The sequence below is a fragment of the Gopherus evgoodei genome, chromosome 2, assembly GCF_007399415.2.
Source record: "Gopherus evgoodei ecotype Sinaloan lineage chromosome 2, rGopEvg1_v1.p, whole genome shotgun sequence".
Classification (NCBI taxonomy): Eukaryota; Metazoa; Chordata; order Testudines; family Testudinidae; genus Gopherus; species Gopherus evgoodei.
Genome location: NC_044323.1, coordinates 119,674,217 through 119,694,820, shown reverse-complemented (window position 1 = coordinate 119,694,820; position 20,604 = coordinate 119,674,217). Strand labels below are relative to the sequence as shown.

General features: G+C 39.6%; 1 protein-coding gene across 6 annotated transcripts in view; it reads right to left on the bottom strand.

The window, feature by feature from the left end:
• Window positions 1-7,824: 7,824 nt before the first annotated feature.
• Window positions 7,825-20,604, bottom strand: part of SLC39A6 (solute carrier family 39 member 6) — a 33,607-nt gene continuing 20,827 nt past the window's right edge. For 4 of the 6 annotated variants that reach the window (XM_030551614.1, XM_030551613.1, XM_030551612.1 and 1 more), the window contains exons 8-10: window positions 13,290-13,370; window positions 11,485-11,675; window positions 7,826-10,274 (exon numbers count right to left, since the gene is read on the bottom strand). In XM_030551614.1, the coding sequence (XP_030407474.1) occupies window positions 10,122-10,274; window positions 11,485-11,675; window positions 13,290-13,370 (425 nt within the window). In that variant the 3' untranslated portion in view covers window positions 7,826-10,121. Of the gene's footprint in view, window positions 10,275-11,484; window positions 11,676-13,289; window positions 13,371-19,503; window positions 19,647-20,604 lie in introns of those variants that run through there. The other 2 variants (XM_030551617.1, XM_030551616.1) reach the window with 2 other exon arrangements.

Sequence of the window (20,604 nt, the reverse complement as noted above, 5' to 3'; positions counted from 1 at the left end):
TAATTTGAACTAAAATTGTAATTATACTTGCTTTTTGTGCAAGTCACTCATCATCAGTGGGCAATCTGCTTGTCTATGCCTCTGACTTAGTAGCTCCACCTCACACCACATAGGTAAAAATATAGTTAAGGACAGCGCCAGGAATGCTTTGTTCCAGATCATAACCAGGAACAGTGGAAAATACTGGAGCCATCTGCATAAAGTTGCTCTTATGGTAATTTTTGAGTGTGTTTTTATTATATTTATATTATACTGCAGTCCAAAGCTACACAATATCGCAGCATGGAACACCTCATTATATTCAATGATATACAAAAAAGCTAAACACAATTTAGGCTGCAAAAGCAAGCACTCAAAAGGTAGGAAAAGCCAGACTTATGGTTGCCCGTCCAACTTTAATTCTGCCTATTTGCAAGTCCATCCTCTGCCCTGAATAAGGCAAGGGTCCTGTGGAATAAATAGTATATGATCATGTCATTAAAGACTGTATCATAATGCAAACACATAAAGAAGCTGAATGTGAACCAGTTACATTTATCAGTCATAGGAGTCAGTCAGAAAGACTTGGACAAAGGAACTGCTCTGGATGACTGGGTCTCTATAAGTGAAAAGGGAACAGAACCAACTCTCATTCTCCTGGCCAGTCTCAATTGTCCTGTGGTGTCCAGCAGACTCCCAAATCTGGTCCTCCCTCTCTCCTGAGGGGGTCTTGGCCCAATTACCATATTGCTCCATTGTTTCTAGCATGCAAAACCTCTTGGTGGCTGAGACTATTATTCCTTGGCCCCAGGGAGCAGTAGGGCCCATCCATGAGAATGCACCTGCCATGGCTGCTCCGTTGTTAGACATGTTCAATCTCAGCATCAATATGTAACCCTGGTGTTGCTCCTAACCCTCCTTTCTGTCCACACCAAAAAATCTCTAACCCAGGCTTGAGGGTGCTTTAAACCAGAGCAGGCAGGCATGGCTGATGGTATAGGCTAGCGCTTAGGTTTTGGATCAACCCAGGCTGGCAACCCACTGATTTTGCAGTGAGAATGCAGGCTAATCAAGCACCCGTGCTCTTAGTCCTCCAATCCTATCTCATAATTACCCACCTAAACTGTACTCTGTCTAAAGCTTCCCTTGGTCTGCATTGCATTTTAACCCCATGTTTGCCTGCTCCATTTCTGCTGCACTTCCACAGCATTTGGACAGATTCCAGCCAAGAAATGCTTCTCCCATGCTTCAGTTGGCCAGAAGCTGACACCAGCTGGTGAAGCTATGGTGTGATAGCAGCATGACCTATAATTTGAGGAAATGTACACAAAATAACATTTTTTATGTGCAGTGGGCAGGAAGGAAAGAGAGAGGCAGAGATGTCAGTTGGGTGCACTATGACTCACAATGTGATTTGCAAACTGAATTCCTTAATGACATTCTCAGTAAAAGTTCTTGCTGTTTGCTTTCTTCTTCCAAACGGTCTACATTAATAAGCAACACCACTTGGAAGTTTAAATCAAGTATTGTTATGTCACTGTCCTAGACAGCAGCTCCATACTAGCTGAAAGTGAGAGCACATTAAGAATGAATTCAGAGCAGGTAAGTTTAATGCACTGCTTAGAATCATGGGATAGCCCACCAGAAAACTATCTCAGGACACAGGCTAGTACAGCAGCATTGTGGACCCAGTTACACAGGTTTGCCACAAGTAGCACTTTGCAGTGGGAATGTGCTGCCTGTCTTGGTTAGCCCAGGTTAACTCTGCAGTGAAGACATGCTCAATAGTGAGTTGTAATCATTCGTCTGGTTGCTTTTTCTCTTCTGCAGGTGAGGGTGCTGAAAATTGTCTACTAAGTAAGTGGCGCCTCCTCAGCCCTCTTTGCTGAGGTCAAGCACATGAACTACATTTTGGCTACAGATCAAAATATGGAATTAATAAATCTTTTATTTATTTATAGATAGTTATTTTTTTATAATTTTATCCCCTTCCCTTGTCTTTGTATTGTTGATGCCTTTCTGCTCAGGACCCCTCCTTAATTATTTTTTCCTCTCAGATTCCTCCCTTCCACCCTCCTCCCAGCATAAAGCTCCTTACTTCCAGATAAGAGTAGGAACCCATCTTCTGCAGTCTCATAAATAGTTTCACACTGTATTATTCAACAGAAATTGTAGGTTTAGAACTTTGTATTTTTGTAGCATCTTCAATCCAAGTATCTCAAAGCATCACCATGAATGAATTAAATGTAGCATCCTATACAGATGAGAAAACTAGGCACAGCGAGAACATGTGATCTCCCTAACTTTATTCAGGAAGTTTGTAGCACAGAGGGGATTAGAACCCCAATCTCTTGACTCTGATCTACTATGAAACAGGAAGTTGGTCAATATGCACTAGGGAACTTTTAGTGTACTTTTAGTAAACTGTTCATCTAGACAAATCCTGAGAAACATGGCACTCCCTGATTTTATTAGAATAAAATCACCCATGAACTTTAAATGGAACGCTGAATTAAACTTTGCAACAAAGTGGAACGTATTGATTCCATCAACTCTAGGCAGAATGCAGTTTTTGTTTTAAACAGAGGGCTATAAATAACTCAGTCAATTGTTACAAAGAATACACAAGTTACAGAAATATTGCTGCATTTAATTAATCTAAAACAACCCCATCAACTACAGTAGTTTAGTCTAATGAGGCCATTTCTGTTTAGTTTCCCAAGCACTTTCAGAGGATCATAGGCAACACTTTTTGGATTTCTGAAGTAGCTACAAAATTTTATAGAAATTATTGTAAAATATCACCTCTTTAATGGATAACATTGTTGCCTAAATCTTCCTGTGAAACGCTCATGTACTGAAATCAATCATTGGGCATGGAATCTAAACCGTACCTCTTGGGATACTCAGCTCCAGAGATATAGGTGACATCTTTGTGCTTCTTGGAGTCTGGCAGCAACTGGAAAGGACTAGAGTGGTCCCCAATCCAAGCTTTAGCACCACAATAATCTATTTTGCTTTTTTGCTTTTTCATGTGGTTAGTACTCCTCCACCTTCATATAACCAAAATAACTTTTTGAGACCTCAGGCCTATAGAACAGATGGACCGCTTCAGTACACTTACGTTAAAAGAAAAGTCCCTCTCATCAGGAATAAAGGCATCTTCTTCATACTCCTGGGGGCATTCTGTGCCAAAAAATTCAAAATTCTGCAAATTTTGTCAAAATAACACTACATAATCATGCCAGTTTCAATTATTTTGGTAATTTATTCAAAATACCTGTCAGCAAGTATGTCTGTAAAAATACAGACATGCACAAGAATTCCCCCAGGAGTAGAGAGTTAAAGAAATCCCTATGACAACTTAGTTCCTGTTTCTCTACCTCCTTCCCCCCGCCCCAGAGCCCAGCCGGGGGCCAGACACTCACAACCCCTCCCCCTCAGAACCCTCTTGTGCCCCCCCCAGCCAATACAGCAAACTCCTCCTCCCCAGAGCCCAACCATGGGGGCTCCCCTTCCCAAGACACCCATCCTCCCCCCCCCAGGGCACAGGGATCCAGAGGGAGAAACAGCCTGATGCTGGGTCCCAGGCTTGCATGGAGTTTCCTGTACACCACCCTCTCCTTCCTTCAAGGCATTCTGGGAACTGCAGCTGCCAGAACTTCTCTAGCTCCCTCCTGCTCCCCCTCTCCCCAGCAGCGTCTTCTATGTGCAAGCTGGGCTCTGCCGAGTCCAATGGCTCCTAGTGCTGGCTAACAGCGCTGCAGCCCATTTCTGTGGGGGAAATAAATTCTGCATGTACTTTAATTTTTGCTAAATCCTGCATTGCGCAGTGGTGCAGAATTCCCCTAGTAGTATTCCTCATCAGCATATTAAGCCTAAAGTTAAAGAAAAGTAATTGGTTACAGTAGTCTGTCCTTCAAAGATGATGCCCAATAGACATTGCAGATATTATTTTTCCTCTTAAGGTCCTCTGGTAGAATATTGATCATTTCAATGGCAACAATAGCCTGATCTACTTCAGGCACTCCAAGTTAAGTTATTTAGCAGGTCTAAACTATATTAAAATAATGGTCGATTTTCAGACTACTTTTAGAATGAAAATACTATATTGTTTATTATTTAACACTGAGTTAGGGGCAAGTTCACCAAAGGCCCTGCCTGCAAATGATCTGCCACATGGGTGGAACAGGTCAATATTTGAGGAGTCAAGAGGGGATCCACACATCCTGTGGAGCACAGAGCTCAGCTCTATAAATGTTCCCTGCCTGTGGCTGCTGAAGATGGTTAGAGGGATTCACCAGCTGTACACCAAAGGTAGGCAGAGGCAGCACACAACCCTAGTAGAGGATACTTCAGCTCTCAGGCTGATGTTTTTATTAAACGTTGATATTGTGGTTGCACCTAACACCCATAAACTGATTTGTCCTTATTATGCTAGGTGCTGTACAAATATCAGTCCCTCCCCGAAGAGCTTACAGACTAAAACGTAAGACAGAGGTAGAGAGGACATGCATGACCATGATTTGCAGGGGCATAACTGGAAACCCCAGATGAGTGGATCCTGACTCACCATAGTGAAGTTTGTCTGTATATTGGGAGAAGTGAACATAAGAGATTTGTTTAGCATATGTATTGTGTGTGTGTTGCTAATAAATAGATGTTTAGAGCACAGCTGTGTAAGGCTCTTTCACTGGGAAAAGATGCTGCAGACCCAAAGAGCCCCATGAGAAAAGGTGGGTGTTTTATATCCCGAGCCCTTGGTAGGGAAAGGGTCGAGGTGCCTAAATTAACCAGGCTATGCTTTGAGCCCTTGGTAGGGTATAGACAGCATGTCCTAGATTTTCGTGGGTAACAATGAGCTCAAGCAATAGGGAGGGTAACAGTGATACTAGGTTGATTTTCTACTGTGAGAAAGGAGACGGCTCTGCAGAGATTTAAAAGCTTGATGCTGGAGATGTAATGTTTCAGTTGATGGCTGGACGTTCACAAGACGGCAACAGGGATAGGCCATAGTTTGAGTCTGGAGGGTGAGAGAACAGAGATGGGCAATTAAGAGATCAGATGTGTTCATGTAAAATTAAAGTCACCAAGGATGCGTATGGAAGACTGTCAGGAAAGGAAGAGAGCAAGCCAGGAGTAAAAAAATCAGAGGAAAGTGAACATTAAAGGCATAGACAGCACCTTCACCATATTCCTTTTGGATAAGATTCAAGGTGGGAGTGTTAGGAGGACTTTAAGAGAAAAGGACTGCTGCAACAGCTGGATGGAAGATCTAGAGGTGGTAAAATATGAGAGGTCAGATGGCTGTAGCACTATGAAGCAGTTTTGCTACTGCCATGGAGTCTAAGGGGAGAATTCCTCCCTCCACCTAAAACCTCTCAGGATCTTCTCTTGCAAACCTAGCTAGTTGGTTTTGGTGTAGGACAAGATTTCCCCCTTAAAAAGTACAAAGATTTAATGAAATTGCATAAATGTAAAAAGAATCAAGGACATCATGTTCAGTCCAAGAGGTTCAAATTAGAGATGTCTATTAATTGCAGTTAACTCAGCGATTGTGATTAATTTTTTGAGTTAATCAGTTTTAATCAGTTAAACAAAAAGAATACCAATTGAAATTTATTCAATATTTTTGGATGTTTGCTACATTTTCTAATAGTGATTTAAATTTCAACACAGAATAATTTGAGGGGAGGAGGGATAGCTCAGTGATTTGAGCATTAACTTCCTAAACCCAGCGTTATGAGTTCAATCCTTGAGGGGGCCAGTTAGGGATCTGGGGCAAAATCAGTACTTAGTCCTGCTAGTGAAGACAAGGGGCTGGACTCAATGACCTTTCAGGGTCCCTTCTAGTTCTATAGGGAAAAAAATACAAAGTATACAGTGCTCACTTTATATTACAAATATTTGCATTGTAAAAATGATAAACAAAAGAAATCATTTTTAAGTTCACCTCAAAGTACCATAATACAATCTCTTTATCATGAAAGTGCAAATTACAAATGTAGATTGTTACATAACTACACTAAAAAACAAAACCATGTGAAACTTTAGAGCCTACAAGTCCACTCAGTCCTACTTCTTGTTCAGCCAATCGCTAAGACAAATGGTACCTTCTTTGAGTGTTGTCAAATCTGCACTGAAAGGGTTAAAATGAACATGCGCTATGTCATCATCCAAGACTGCTATAATATGAAATACATAGTAGAATGTAGGTAAAACAATGCAGGAGACATACTATTCTCTCCTAAGGAGTTCAATCAAAATTTAATTAAAGCATTATTTTTTTTTTACCGAGTGTCATCAGCATGGAAGCATGTCTTCTGGAATGGTGGCCAAAGCATTAAAGGGCATATGACTATTTAGCATATCTGGTACATAAATACCTTGCAATGCCAGCTACAAAAGTGTAATGTGAACACCTGTTCTCACTTTGAGGTGACATTGTAAATAAGCAGGCAGCATTATCTCCTGCAAATGTAAACACATTGTCTTAGCGATTGGCTGAACAAGTAGGATAGAGTGGACTTGTAGGCTCTAAAGTTTTACCTTGTTTTACTTTTGAATGCCGTTATTGTACATAATTCTACATTTGTAAGTTCAACTTTTGTGATTAAAAAATTGCACTACAGTACTTGGATAAGGTGAACTGAAAAAAAAATATTTTTTTACAGCAAATCGTTGTAATAAAAAGTAAATATAAAATGAGCATTGTACGCTGTGTTCTGTGTTGTATTTTAAATCAGTATATTTTAATGCAGAAAACATACAAAAATATTTAAATGGTATTCTATTATTATTTAACAGTGAAATTAATCACGATTAATTGCAATTAATTTTCTTTAATCACTTGAGTTCCCTCGTTCAAGCATGTGGAGCTGCCTCAAAATGCTCCATGCAAGAAGTTCAAATAGATCCTCCCTTGATCTATTTTGGTGATTGTCATCACTTTAATATTAAGGTGAAGGTGCAGCATTGCATCAGCCTGTAGTGATGGAATGCAGCAAGGGGAAAAATATGGAGATGAAAAATGTTTTCCAAAAGGAGTTCTTTAATCTATAGAGGGCCATAGCCAGCTAGCCATCCAAGTGCTACATGCATGCACATGCAGAGTGGGTTAGTTGGTCAGGGGCACATCACTCGTCTCCCCACCTATTTGTTTTGGGATGGAAACTGTGTAGTGGTGTTAAATAAAATACAATATGGGAGCTTATCCCAGAAATTTTTGAAATTTCCAATACAGCATTCTGGATTTTAGAAGACTTAAATACATTTCATCAACAGACATCTATGGAGCTGGAGTGCACCTCTCTCCTTTCCTCTCCTGGTAAAGGAAGGAAGACACGGGGAGGGGAGGGGGCAAGAAGGTGGTAATCTCCTTGTGCCTGTTGGAGTGAAGAAGGGACCAATAACTGGGAGAGATTTTTCTTCAGAAGAAAGGAGAATAAATAGAGACTTCTCCAGCTGGGAATCTTCTTTCCTCACAATTAGGTGCTGTTGCAGAAATTGCTTGTAGTGATGGGCTGCCTCAAGGTGGCAAAATGAGGACAAAAATGTTTTCATGCAGTAGTTCCCAATCCAGGAACTGGTTCCTCCTGCTGCTTTCACTTCAGATTCCCTTTACTGGTTAATCTTAATTTAACCAGCACTTTGACCCAGGGTGAGCTCACAAGGTGTGTTTCTCATTTTTACACCCTGTTACTACTGAGATGTCAATATTGATGTATAGTTGCATTGCTGCTGTAGCAGTGTTGGTCCCAGGAAATGAGAGAGACTAGATGGGTGAGGTAATATCTTTTATTCAATAAAAGGTGTTATTTCAGCCACCTTCTCTCTCTAATACTGATGTATGGCTCTTTGAGACTTCAGAACAGAACAGAGTGAGGAATGAATTGAATTTTAGATCAGTGCTTATTTTAGGTTGTTTTGGAGTGTATAATTCATACAAAAGAAATCTAACCACCAGCGATTAGAATCTTCTCTTTTTATTCTCATTAATTCATGTAAAGTTGCATTACATAGCTTAGGTCCAAAAGGGCTGTGGGGAAGACACTGAAACCTCTGAGTATGGCAAGTTTTAGTTCCGCATTTAAAACCCAGATTCTACCCAGCAACACTAAATAGACAATTTCAAATTAAACATTTATTTACTTTATTACTTTGATAAGCCTCTGAAAGCTGGCTTGGAGATCAAGGATGATGAGGTTCAGAATTCCCATTTCAAGTATATAACACAAATACCAGATGGATGCACAGACAATGGTAACAGAGAATACTAATGTTTTGTCAAGTGAACATATTTGGACTAAACCAATCATCTCTACTGAAGACTGCACTCAATGAGCTTTCTCCATTATTCAGGTGTAATTATGATAGAATCTAAGACTGTACCAAACCTTCCTTTCTGACACCACATGCTAGTGAACGTGTTCAGTAGTGAGATTTGAAGGTAGGGTTAATGTTCATCACACAACCGTTTAGTAAGAAAATTTGTCTAAAGTGTAAACATGATGAGCTAAAAGGAACTGGAACACACTGCTCAAATGGAAAGCCCCTGAGCAATCTTCATCACCATGGAGAAATACATACTGGGATCCCGCAGAGGGGTAAAGCTACTACAGAGGATGCCCTCCAGCTCCACAGAGGATCCCCTTTCCAACTACTCACAAAATCCACCACTAATGAGCAGCATAGACAAAGCAGGCAGGGCAGGAGCTGCAGTAAAGAGTATATACTATGGAAAGCTGCCCGCAGTGACATGGAGAGCAGATTCAAGTTCTCCAACTCCCACAGAAAAAGAACAGCTACTGGTCTTATAATACAAAAGGAAAAAAAGCAAAAGAGAAATCTAGCAAAGTCCTTCTGCAGGGCTGGCATCCACAAATTATCACCCATCTTCCGTGTACACACGCCTCCTATATTTCCTGCGCACCGGTGAGAAGACTGCATGATTTCATGGTTTGGCTGGTTTGAATTGCTTTGTTCTTTCTAGATGCCTTTGCATATGAAAGTGTATGGGCTTAAATGCTGAGCTACATAATTTAAGAAAAATGTAGAGAGATTCTTAGTGCTATGTCAGAGAGTTCAGAATATTTAAGATAAACAAAATTACCAAGCAGTATACAAGATGCCCCAAAATGTTTACAAATCTCCCCTGGGTACTACCATTTTCAAAATTACAAGGGAGACATCCCGTTGACATGTACCAAATCAAGCTCAAACACTGTGGGCAGCAGAAGCAGCATTTTTCAGGTAAGTTCTATGGGTGAAATCCTGGCCCCACTGAAGCCAATGAGGCCTTGCCATTGACTTCCACACGAACCAAGATTTTACCCATTTTCTGTTTGGTTTTATATAGATGCAAATATTAAGATAGCACATCTCACCACATGAAATACACCATTTATCTAAAAAGAGCTGTTCATGTTTCTTGTTCCCTTTGCCTCAGCTTGTAGTTCTGGTCATTTTTCTTGTACATAGATTATGCACACAATTTCTTTCAGCTTCATTATTGCAGCAAGCTTTGTTATGAAATTTCCATATTTTGACTCAACTTGGGTATACTTTGGATAAGCTATGTGTCTGATTTGTAACTCCCACAACAGCTGATAGCTATACCCCATTTATTACATTTCTCTCTTCAAATATTTTCTTTTACAATACTCGCTAGGCCCATACGTTAAGAGTATTCACTGTTTCTTGAAATAAAAAAGACAATTTTTGCATTTCATACTACAAAAAGAACATGGCCATTTCACTTGTTTACACAAGCAAGCACCATTTAGGAAAAAGTACAAGATGCTAAAATCTCACAATTATTACATGCAGTAAATGAATTCACAAAACAATAATTTAAAATAAAAATTGTAAAAAAAAAAAAAAAAAGTAATACTCCTTTATGGATTTGGCACTTTTACCATGTGTAACAGTGCAGCACTCTGACTAGCGCAGTTCTCGATAGTACCTCATACAGTGCTGAGCACTATGTGTAAACAGTTTATACCATACAGTTTTACTTCTGGAAAAAAAACCATCAATAAAAAATGCCTAGTCTATAAAGCCTAGAGCTCATTTACAGTAGCTAATAGAAAAAGCAGAACCAAGTCTACTATAATCTTCAATTCAACATCAGGTAACCAAAATTATAGGTTTATGCTGAACACAATTTTATGTTCAAACACAGAGATGATCAGCATAATCCCAAAACCTAACAGGATTCCAGCATTCTGCAACAGGAAATATCCCCAACGACTACATCCATGATCACTAGCATCATTGTGCAGCATTTCAGGGACCTAAATAAAAAAATATATATATATATTAACATCTTCAGAATAAATGACTGATACTATTCTGACTTGTTCATTAAGGGCCAGATTCTGTAACCCTCACTCATGTGGAGTAGTATCTTACTCCTGTCAGCCTCATACATGTGGAATAGTATCTTAATCTCTGAGTAATCCCACTGACTTCAGTGACACCACTTGGAGTAAATTGCTAGTTCACATGAGTAAGGATATCAGAATCTACCTCCAAACTGCTCATCATAACTTGGAAAGTGGTGATGTAGCACAGGTCTAATCAGAACCATCTATTTTCAGGAATTATACCAAATGAAATTCATGTCTTCTAATTATATTATTGGTGCATAGATGACTTATTTACAAAAATTATAAATAAGAATATAATCTGATTTTCATAAGTAGTATAGTTCTAGAAACTGGAAACAAGAACAAGTTTGTACGTTATTTCCATCCATTAGAATAATTTCCTGTGTGGTAGTAGTGTATTGGTTTAATCCAGAGAAGTGATGAAGATTTATTGCAAGTGTGCAGTATGTCTCAGGATCATGCCAGTAGTGTGCAACCAGGCCAATGCACCATTATCCAATACACCAGCCACAGCATTTTCATCACTAAAACTGGTATTAAAAAGTAATTAAAAGAACAGGCTGACACAGGGGAATGTCTCACTGAAAATAAACATCTCTGCCTCCCCTCGCTGTTAATTTTTTAACAATGTTTTTGCCTCAATACTTATTACCAGAGACCATTATCCTTTAATGTTCCATTCCAACATCTTCTATATAGAACAAATCCAGAACCTTAACAATTTTACTCAAAGCAATAACATTCAGGTGCCTAAAGACTGTTTACAATTTGGTTATGTGCATTCCCAGAGAATTTTGCTTGATTAAGCAGAAAAAAATTCTAGTAATATTCCAATTTGGCATAAAATTTCAATTATTTGACACACAACTTCCAACACATTACACTACTCACAATAACAGTCTATTTACTTGTTTGTGTTCCATAATTGTGTTGAAAAGTTTCCTTAAGAATAAATTAAATGGTGTCAGTCTTTAGGTTAAGAAATGTGTAATACATGTGGCCAATATTCTCTTAGAGGAAAGAAACCTACTTCCTATTTTATGACAAACCTATTTTGGTATTGGTTCTGAATCTCAGTTATGTAAACAGCAAGTAGTTCTAGTCACATACTTACCATATCAACAAGAGCCACATACATGAACAAGCCAGCAGTAAGGGCAAATATCCACATTGAAACATTGTCAGCATAGTGACCAATAAGAATCCCAGTTGCCATTCCAAGATATGCTAGCATAGCTGACAGAGCATTATAAAGAACAGCTTGTTTGACAGTCATGCCAGCTTTTAGAAGTACAGCAAAATCTCCTATAGCAGAAAAAAAAGAAAAGCATCTTTCACCCACTCATGTAACTATTATAACATGTGCAGTAACATTTATTTTTACCACTTAGAATGAATATATTTAACTATTTTAGTGCCCATTATTGGTTGTCTTCAAAGTTTTCGTCCACAAAATAAGTTGTTCATTTATGGGGAAATAAGTCAGTGAACACATAAAAACTGCTTCACAGCCATAATCTATAGTATGAAAATTTAGTCTTGCACAATATCACATTTTTAGTTTATTTTTAGTATTCTGGAAAATGCATACTATCGGACTTACCTGATTTAATGTATATCATTTTAACCAAAGTATTCTGCAGTATTCAACATCAGTGAACACTGCATAAAGTAGTTTTTCCACAAACTGGCTTTAATGGATTTTGAAAAAAAATTGCTATGTGATGTGTTCTCATCATAGATCTGCCACTTATCCAGTGATTTTTCTAAATACTTTATACTCTAGCCCAGTCATTGCTTAAGAATTTCTTTACTAATTTCTATAGAAGTGACCTTATGTATCTCAGTTTCACTACAATGATTAATAGCAATGCTAATTTGAAATGGGTAAGAGTAGGGAAATATCCCAATGCCACTCCAAACTCATTGTAAAGGAAATTGCCATGGTTTAAAATGTTTACGTATTACACACGTATATGTTTGCAAACCACTTCTCTTTGGGGGATGTGACTCCCTAGCTAATCTCTATGTAATCCCACCATTTTATACCACAACCGGTAAAATCTTATGTCAAAGCAAATTTCCAGCCAACAAAGACTTGATGAGATTCCTTTTTTAAAATCATCCACAGAAAAATACTAAGCAATGGGCAGACTCTGTTAATTCAGTGAACAAGACAAGCGTCATTCTATTGAGATAAAAAAGATTAAGTGCCCAATCCAATTCCCAATGACTTCTCTGTGACAGAAACCAGGCCCCAAACCTATAACCTAGTAATATGTAAATTCTTATGTGGAAGACATGCACAGATTAATCCAATCTGACTAGAAAGACTCAAGACGTAGATTTCCAAACAATATCCCCAAATTAGACTTTGGACAGGAATCTCTGTCAAGATCTGAGCTAGAGCTGAAGAGTAGTGGAAAAAGCAATCCACCAACATTTGTTCAAACTTTGAAAGTGAATTTTGATTTAATATTTGTGACCTAAGCATCCTTTCTGCAAATATTCAAACAATTCAATATTATCCTCTGTGCACACACACAAAAAATCAAGTTAAGCAGATATTTGACAGAAGCAAATTTCACAATTTACACGTAACTCACACAAATTAAGGAACAGAAATAATACCACGTAATTAAATATAGCATATGTTGAATATTTGCAAACTGAGTGATTTGATCAACAAAACTTTACTTCTGAGATTTGCAAATAATTCTAAATAGTAAACCCATTCATGAATTTTATAATCTGTTTACAAACAGCTATAAAATGAGTGAACACTTCTGATCCTGGTTAGAAATTTTATTTCCTCCTAAGACTTCAGAAAAATGTTTGCTATGCTATAAAGCATTATCCTTTTTATGTCTCCCAAATTCACAGCAAGCTATCATTTACTAAAATATTGTGCTGTCTTACCTAACTCATGGGGTAATTCATGACAAAATACAGCCACAGAAGTACTTAATCCACTAGATAAACCTTCAGTAAAGGCTGCACCTGTGAGAAGACAAAAAAAAACCAAAATGTTACAGTTTAAGAAATCAAGCTTAGGTCAGAAATGGCCAAATAGCTGAACTCCAAAGAAAAGTGAAACTGTGTGCATGTCCGTTCGTCATAGATTTTAAAGTCAGAAGGGACAATCTTCATCTAGTCAAACCTATATAACAAAATAATTTAACCTTGTAATTTCTGTTTCAAGCCCATCTCCTATAACACTTTTTCTTAAAAAGCAAAAACCTAACATTGGTCTCAAATACCAAAACAAAAAAAGCAGGAGATTGATGCTTCATCAACCAACTTTACCCTAAACTTTACTCAAGCCACTGCAGATTAAAAGCATGACTTTTACTAGCCAGTTCTATATTTACTCCTGCGGGCAGTCTCTGCCAAAATAATTAAAAATTCTACACACAGTATTTTAAAATGCTGCAAGTTTTATTTGTCAAATCAGTAAATGCAGAGGCTCCAGCATGGCAGTGGGGAGCACAGACCACTGGCTGCATGAACGGGGAGACCACCCTGCAGCCTCCCCGCCCCACACAAGGCCTGAGCCTGCCCCAGAAACACCCTGGAGCCCCGCCCCTCTGTACCAGGTATGGGGCAGGTAGACTCAACCAGGCAGGATCCAAGTGTGGAGCAGCTCCGGGGGGAGGGGGGGGAATCTAGGTGTGGGGTGAGAGGATTCTGCATTGAACAATCTGGGTGCAGGCAGTTTGGGGGGGGTCGTCTTGGTGTGGGGGGATCTGGATGCACAAAGTCTTGTTGGGGAGGGGAAGAGGGAGGTTACAGATGCAGGGGCAATGGGACTCTGGTGAAAGTGATTGGGGCTCAGGAGAGGAGTCTGGGTGTCAGGGTCTCAGCAGGGGGGTCTGAGTGCTGGGGGAGTGGGACTTGGTGGGGTGGCAGTCTGGGTGCAGCTAATTGGGAGTCAATGACATGGGAGTCTGGATGTGGGAGCTCTGGGGGGTGGGGCTTGTTGGTGTGGAGGGTTGAGTGCAAGGAGTGGGTGGGGTCTGGGTGCAGCAGGCTCCAGGTGCACTAGTTGAGGTTCAATGGGGTGGGGTTTGGGTATGGAGGGCTAGGCGGGTTGTAGATGTAGCGGGTGAGGCTTGGTAGGGGTGTCTGGGTATGGAAGATCCAGATGCACACAGGTTGGGCAAACATGGGAGCAGCTCCCCATACAGTGACCTCTCCCCCCACAGCTGAGGAGTGATAGGGGCAGGAAGCAGGGAAGGAGGCTGAGCTTCCTCAGTCTGGGGGTGGGTCTGAAACAGCCCCAGCCATTCCTTGCAGGGGAAGAGAAAGTCCCATCCTCTCCTGCCTCCAGTTCAGCTGGGACTAGCAGCTAATCCTGGCTCAGGGTAGGAGCCACTGGCTGGGGTGTCCCCAGCCCTGCAGTGATTTACCATTCTTCTGCAGGGAGGCAAAGAAATCTGCGGGGGACATGAATTCTGCACACGTGTAGTGATGCAGAATTCCCCCAGGAGTATATATTGCTCAATTTCACAAAATGTTGTCTTGAATAAATCTAGCACTGAAACCAGGTGAGAGGTTGTTCTTTGTGGTTGTGTCAACCCTGCTGGGTATCAAGAAACAATTGAAATATCACAAGAAAGCTCTTTCCAGATCAAAGACTCAAATAAATGTGTCTAAGAATTCAAATTCTTTGACTTATCTACTGCTACTTTCAAGAAGTGGTTTATATGCAGTGTATTTTACCAATTTTTGAAGCAGCAGCCTGGGATGTATTCAAAACTCTATTTGCATAATGTCTTTTGTCAAGGCCTGTACCATGGTTTACTTAAGTCTTAAGTGGATGAAAGATAACATAACGCAATATTGACCCATAACTCTGATATATAAAATTTATGAATGTACATATGAACGGAGCTGAAAAGGCAGATACCGGGTCCTAAAATCTGATTAAGGATTTTCAAGACTTCTGGTAAGGTGTATAATTCTATTAATAACAAACGAAGACCTTTCCGAGACCTGAAGAGCAGCTCTGTGTAAGCGCGAAAGCTTGTCTTTCACAAACAGAAGTTGATCCAATAAAATATATTACCTCACCTATCTTGTCTCTCTAACAAACCAAGATGTTAAGATGGGAAAACATGTTCATAAATGGAACCGATGGATATTAGTCTTTATTCCAGTGGTGACTAATGCTGAAAATAAGTGTGTGGGGGCGGAGGGCTGGTGGTAACAAATTCTCTGTGGCCCAGATACCCACTACCTTCTCCTGCCAGGGTGATCATGTTTTTCAAAGTGGAAAACTGGAAGAATTCAGGTTGTCATCTCAAGGAAGCATTTTGATGGGAGATATGGGGGAGAGGGGATGGCTAGTGGAGAAGTGAGCAGGACAAAAGAGGGCACCCATTCCCCTTTCAGATTAGGGCACTTGTCTATAATAAGGAGGGGATCCCTCTGTCATCACTTTACTATTCTCCTTACCTATAGGCTCTTCCCCTGCATTCTAGTTTTTAATCAACTCTTCCCCAACTCTTTACTGCATTCACCCACACCCTCATTCATCAACTGATTCCCTCCCCACCCCCCACTCAACCCTTCAAACCCAGCCCAATTCTCCTCTCTCCCCACACTCAGCTGAGGACCTCCCCAGACCCTCACCAGTCCCCACAGCTGAACCACCAACTCAGGAATACCCACAGGCCACCTCACCTCTTCACAGCTCAAAACCATCCCCTCAAGTCTGAACCCTCTCCCACATAGCACTACAGGCCCCTTCTGCCTCTGAGCAGACACACATTACCAGGAGGCTCAAAAGCAACTCAAGCTCAGAAGCATCCCTCACTTGTTACTGGCCCTGGAGAAATATGAGCAGAAATAGCTGCATAGGAGTGCGAGAGTAGTTTCCGGACTTTATTGGCTCATTTATCATCTTGTTAAGTTGTTACAAAGTGAACTGATGGAATATTAAGCTGACAGTTGTGAGCTACACTCTTCCTCTGTCAGACAAACTTGAGTTAGCTGCACAGAAGTCTGTATTTCCTGCTATATCTCCCCTCCTGCTGCCTGCAGTCTATGGAAGCATTTTGCATTCAGCAGGGTGGGACTGGAGATTTTTCAACCAGAAATCCCACTGGCAGCAGAAGGTACTGCACCATACTGTCCATCAGTCACACAGAAGAATCATAGAAGACAGGGTTGGAAGAGTGTCATCTAGTCCAACCCCCTGCTCAAAGCAGGACCAATCCTAACTAAATCATCCCAGCCAGGGCTTGGTCATGTGATATCTATAGAGCAGCTGACAACTCTGGCATTATTGCTGGGGCGTAGCTACAAAAACTCCTAATGCAGCCTTTCCCAAACTTTTTTGGCCATGGAACACTTTTTAGCCTATTATGGAACACTGTTGTCGTTTGGTTTTCAAATTAAAAATTGCATTATTTATGCTCAAATATGTTTTGTTTTATAAAATAAAGTAAAAATACAAATTTAAAATAACTTGAACTAACAATTTCCAACTGGAAAGTGCGTATAAAGTCGTACAAAAATCAGGTGCAAGAGTCAAAATTAAAAACAGTGTTCTATTTAAAAAAAACTTTATATATACACACACAAACACGAAACAAATTAGATTTTTACTAGGAAAATCTATTTTTATAAACAAATACAAATTTGGATTTAATGGGATTGGTGTTTATGCAAATTTGTGATAGAAAAATGCAGAATATTAGGAATAATACTGGAAAGCTGAATCCTCATATCAGGTGCAGCATCAAGTCTATTCCTATATTTGGTTTTTGTTGCAGTATAATACTAAAATCTCATCTCACAAATAAGTTGTAGCAAAAGGAAGGAGCACACAAACTGCACATTTACATACATCAGGGTACTCTTCTATTAGGCTGCTCCAAAAATTATTCAGCGGAAGATCCTTAAACTTTTGTTTCAAATCAGAGTCAGAAATTAAGTCAATTAGGCTTTCATAATCATGCGCAGTAAAGCCAACTGGTTTGGCTGTAATTACAAACTGATTTCGAACCCAAGCACTATCATCAGTAGTTATAGGAAAATATTCTAATAGAGAGACCTGCAAGTCTCATAAGTGCTGTAAACTTCTTCATGGACTGTAGAAATTATTCCAGTAAGAAATTAAGGTACTGTAGGGATGCAGTCAAAGTTATTCTGTTCTACAGAAGATGCCCAGAATTCCAGTTACTTTAATGACAAAATTTTATCCATTGTAGTAAAAATGGTCACATTCTTTCCCTGCAGTGACAGATTAATTTTGCAGAAATATCTGCAAGATACGCAAGTCTCATTAGCCATGAGGAATTTGTCAGTCATTACATTTTCATCTTGAGTTATCTGAAGTGAAGAATACCAGTAGTTCACTATGAAGCTCAAAAAGCCTCAAAAGCACTTTTCCTTCGGATAGCCACCTCACTTCCATATGTAAAAGCAGCGCTCTGTGCTGACTACCCATTTCCTCACACAAAATTTTAAATAACCTGGATTGAAGTGGTCAAGATTTGACAAAATTGATAATCTTTACTGCTTCATCGAGCACAGGTTTCAGATATGCTGGTATTTTTATTTTTTATTTTTTTTAAACTGCAAGTGCTTGTCTGTGTAGAACACAATGGCTCTTAGTGCTTTCTGGTGCTACACTTATGATTCGCGTTACAGCTCCCTTCATCCTCCCAATCATTGTCCGAGCACCCTCAATACATTTTCCCCAACTAATGTCATGCTTTCTGATAAAATTGTTGATGTAGTTGAATATTTCTTCTCCAGTTGTGTTGCTTTGCAGAGATTCACAGAGCAAGCCCTCTTTAATATTATTATTAAATCTATATCGGACAAATACTAGTAGCACAGCAAGTCCTGAAATGTCAGTGGACTCATCTAGCTGCAATGAATACTCATGGCAAATTTTCAGTTGGCAAACTAGCTCTTTTTCTATGTCATTGGCAAAATCTTTAATATGGCATACAACAGTATTATTTGACAACCGTACAGGATCAATTTTATTTTTTTTTAAACCAGACTGCTCGCTCAACATGCACATTCCAATATCTTTCGTGAAAGGCTTGATAAGCGTTTCTCCAATCATGTGAGCTTCTCCAGCAAGCGCTATACAGTAACTTACTCGATAAAGATGCCTCTGTTGCACTTTTGTTCTCTGTTTTAGCATTTTTAATCATCGAAAGCTTACAATTTCCAAGTGAGTCATGCTTCCTCTTGAAAAACATACCTTTGTCTTTGTATTCAGCATGCTTGGTTTCCAAATGCCTACGAGGTTTAGCAGGAGCCAATGAACTGTTTGCTAGTATTTCACTGCACACGTCGCACTGTGCATCAGGAACATCTTTGTTTTCAACACACGTAAAACCAAAAGAAATAAATTTTCATCATACTTTCGTTTTGGTCTTCTAACACCTGCTTCTTTTTCGATATACTTATGTGGAAATTCTTTCACCTTGGATAACTCACTAGTACTAACAGATTTTTTGGCAACACAAGACTGCGATTGTTCATCCTCACTTTGAAGTGTTACAATAGTTTGCTCGTTTGTTTCAGCCACAGTTGGAGTACCAGAAGAACTTGCTTTTCGTTTCAAAGTTCCTTCTTTTAGCCACAAATCCATGGTGATGAGGTTTAGTAACAATATTTAGAAATACTGATGATTTTTGTCAAATATTTATATCATTTCGAGTGAAGCTAGTTTAGTTCTGCTTATCGCACACATGGTAAAGACCCACAGGTTTGAACGTGTTGAGTGAATATGTTATATTCAACATGGCATAAAGAGAATGTTGTGTGCATACCACTGCAGTTCGCGCAGCCCCGAGTGGAAGGGGTACGAGTTACTACAGAGAATTCTTTCCTGGGTGTCTGCCTGGTAAGTCTTGCCCGCATGCTCAGGATTTAATTGATCACCATATTTGGGGTCAGGAAGGAATTTTTCTCCAGGGCAGATTGGCAGAGGCCCTGGAGGTTTTTCGCCTTCCACTGCAGCATGGGGCACAAGTCACTTGCTGGAGGATTCTCTGCAGCTTGAGGTCTTCAGACCACAATCTGAAGGCTTCAAAAACTCAGACATAGGTTAGGGGTTTGTTATAAAAGTGGATGGGTGAGATTGTGTGGCCTGCATTGTGCAGGAGGTCAGACTAGATGATCATAATGGTCTCTTCTGACCTTAGAGTCTATGAGATGTCACTAACTGAAACATTCCCGAAAGGTATAGACGTCAACATACTTGCATGCCACGTTTTCTTTACGCCATTATATTCAATATGAGATCTATCAATAACCCAAAAAGAGTTTTATGTTAAATTATAGTCATTCAAAAAGAGTTGTAAATTATGCTTCAAATATGCCAAATTTAAAAAAAATTTAAAGACCTTTTTTTTCTAATTATGATTCTTTCACAGAACACCTATTCACATTCCGTGGAACACAGTTTGGGAAACACTGCCCTAATAAGTAGCCACCCTGCTTGACTGGTTGATTATGACATGCTAAAGTTATCACTCTGTAATTAGCTTAAACTTGCAGTCAGAGAGAATGTTGGATACTGAGTGTCCATGCAACAAGGAGAGCTAAGAAGCTTCACCATCATGGTTATCACCACCCAATGGGAAAGAGTGATGATAAATTAGGCCTCTATTCCTAATCCTGAAAGATGTCCTGATTAGGAGATGAGAAGAGAGAGGTAGAAGATATCGCTGTCGCCATGGTTGTGTCCTCAGCAACTCCTGGAACGTAAGCTTAGGAGTCCTACTATTACAGCCTCCATAGGGTAAAGTTTCCCTCCCTTCCCATCATCTCATTCCTCCAATTGTAGGCTTCTTTCTTTTTGCCTTCTCTAGCCAGAATGACTTTGCCAGGTTCCCAATTGGCTAATTAGACTGTATACTATGATGTGCCTGTGATTACCCAGCAACTAAAACTACAAACTTTAGTGAGACAGAAGCAGCATTTTCCTATCTTTCACTGTTTTCTCCTTTGTCTTCATGTATGTTTGCCTTTTTGCTTCTTGAACAAAAAAAAAAATTAGACTTCAACTCAAGGAGCTGCTACCTAAAATAGTCTCCCTAAAACAAGAACATTTAGTATAGACTAAAAGGGATTTTCCTTTAAAAAAAGACTAAAATTAAATAAAAATAAGAGTGCTTGTTACAATAAAGGTTTACCTATAATGTTAAAATGTTCTACATTTTAATCATTTATTAAGAGCACATCACCATTAAAAAAACCT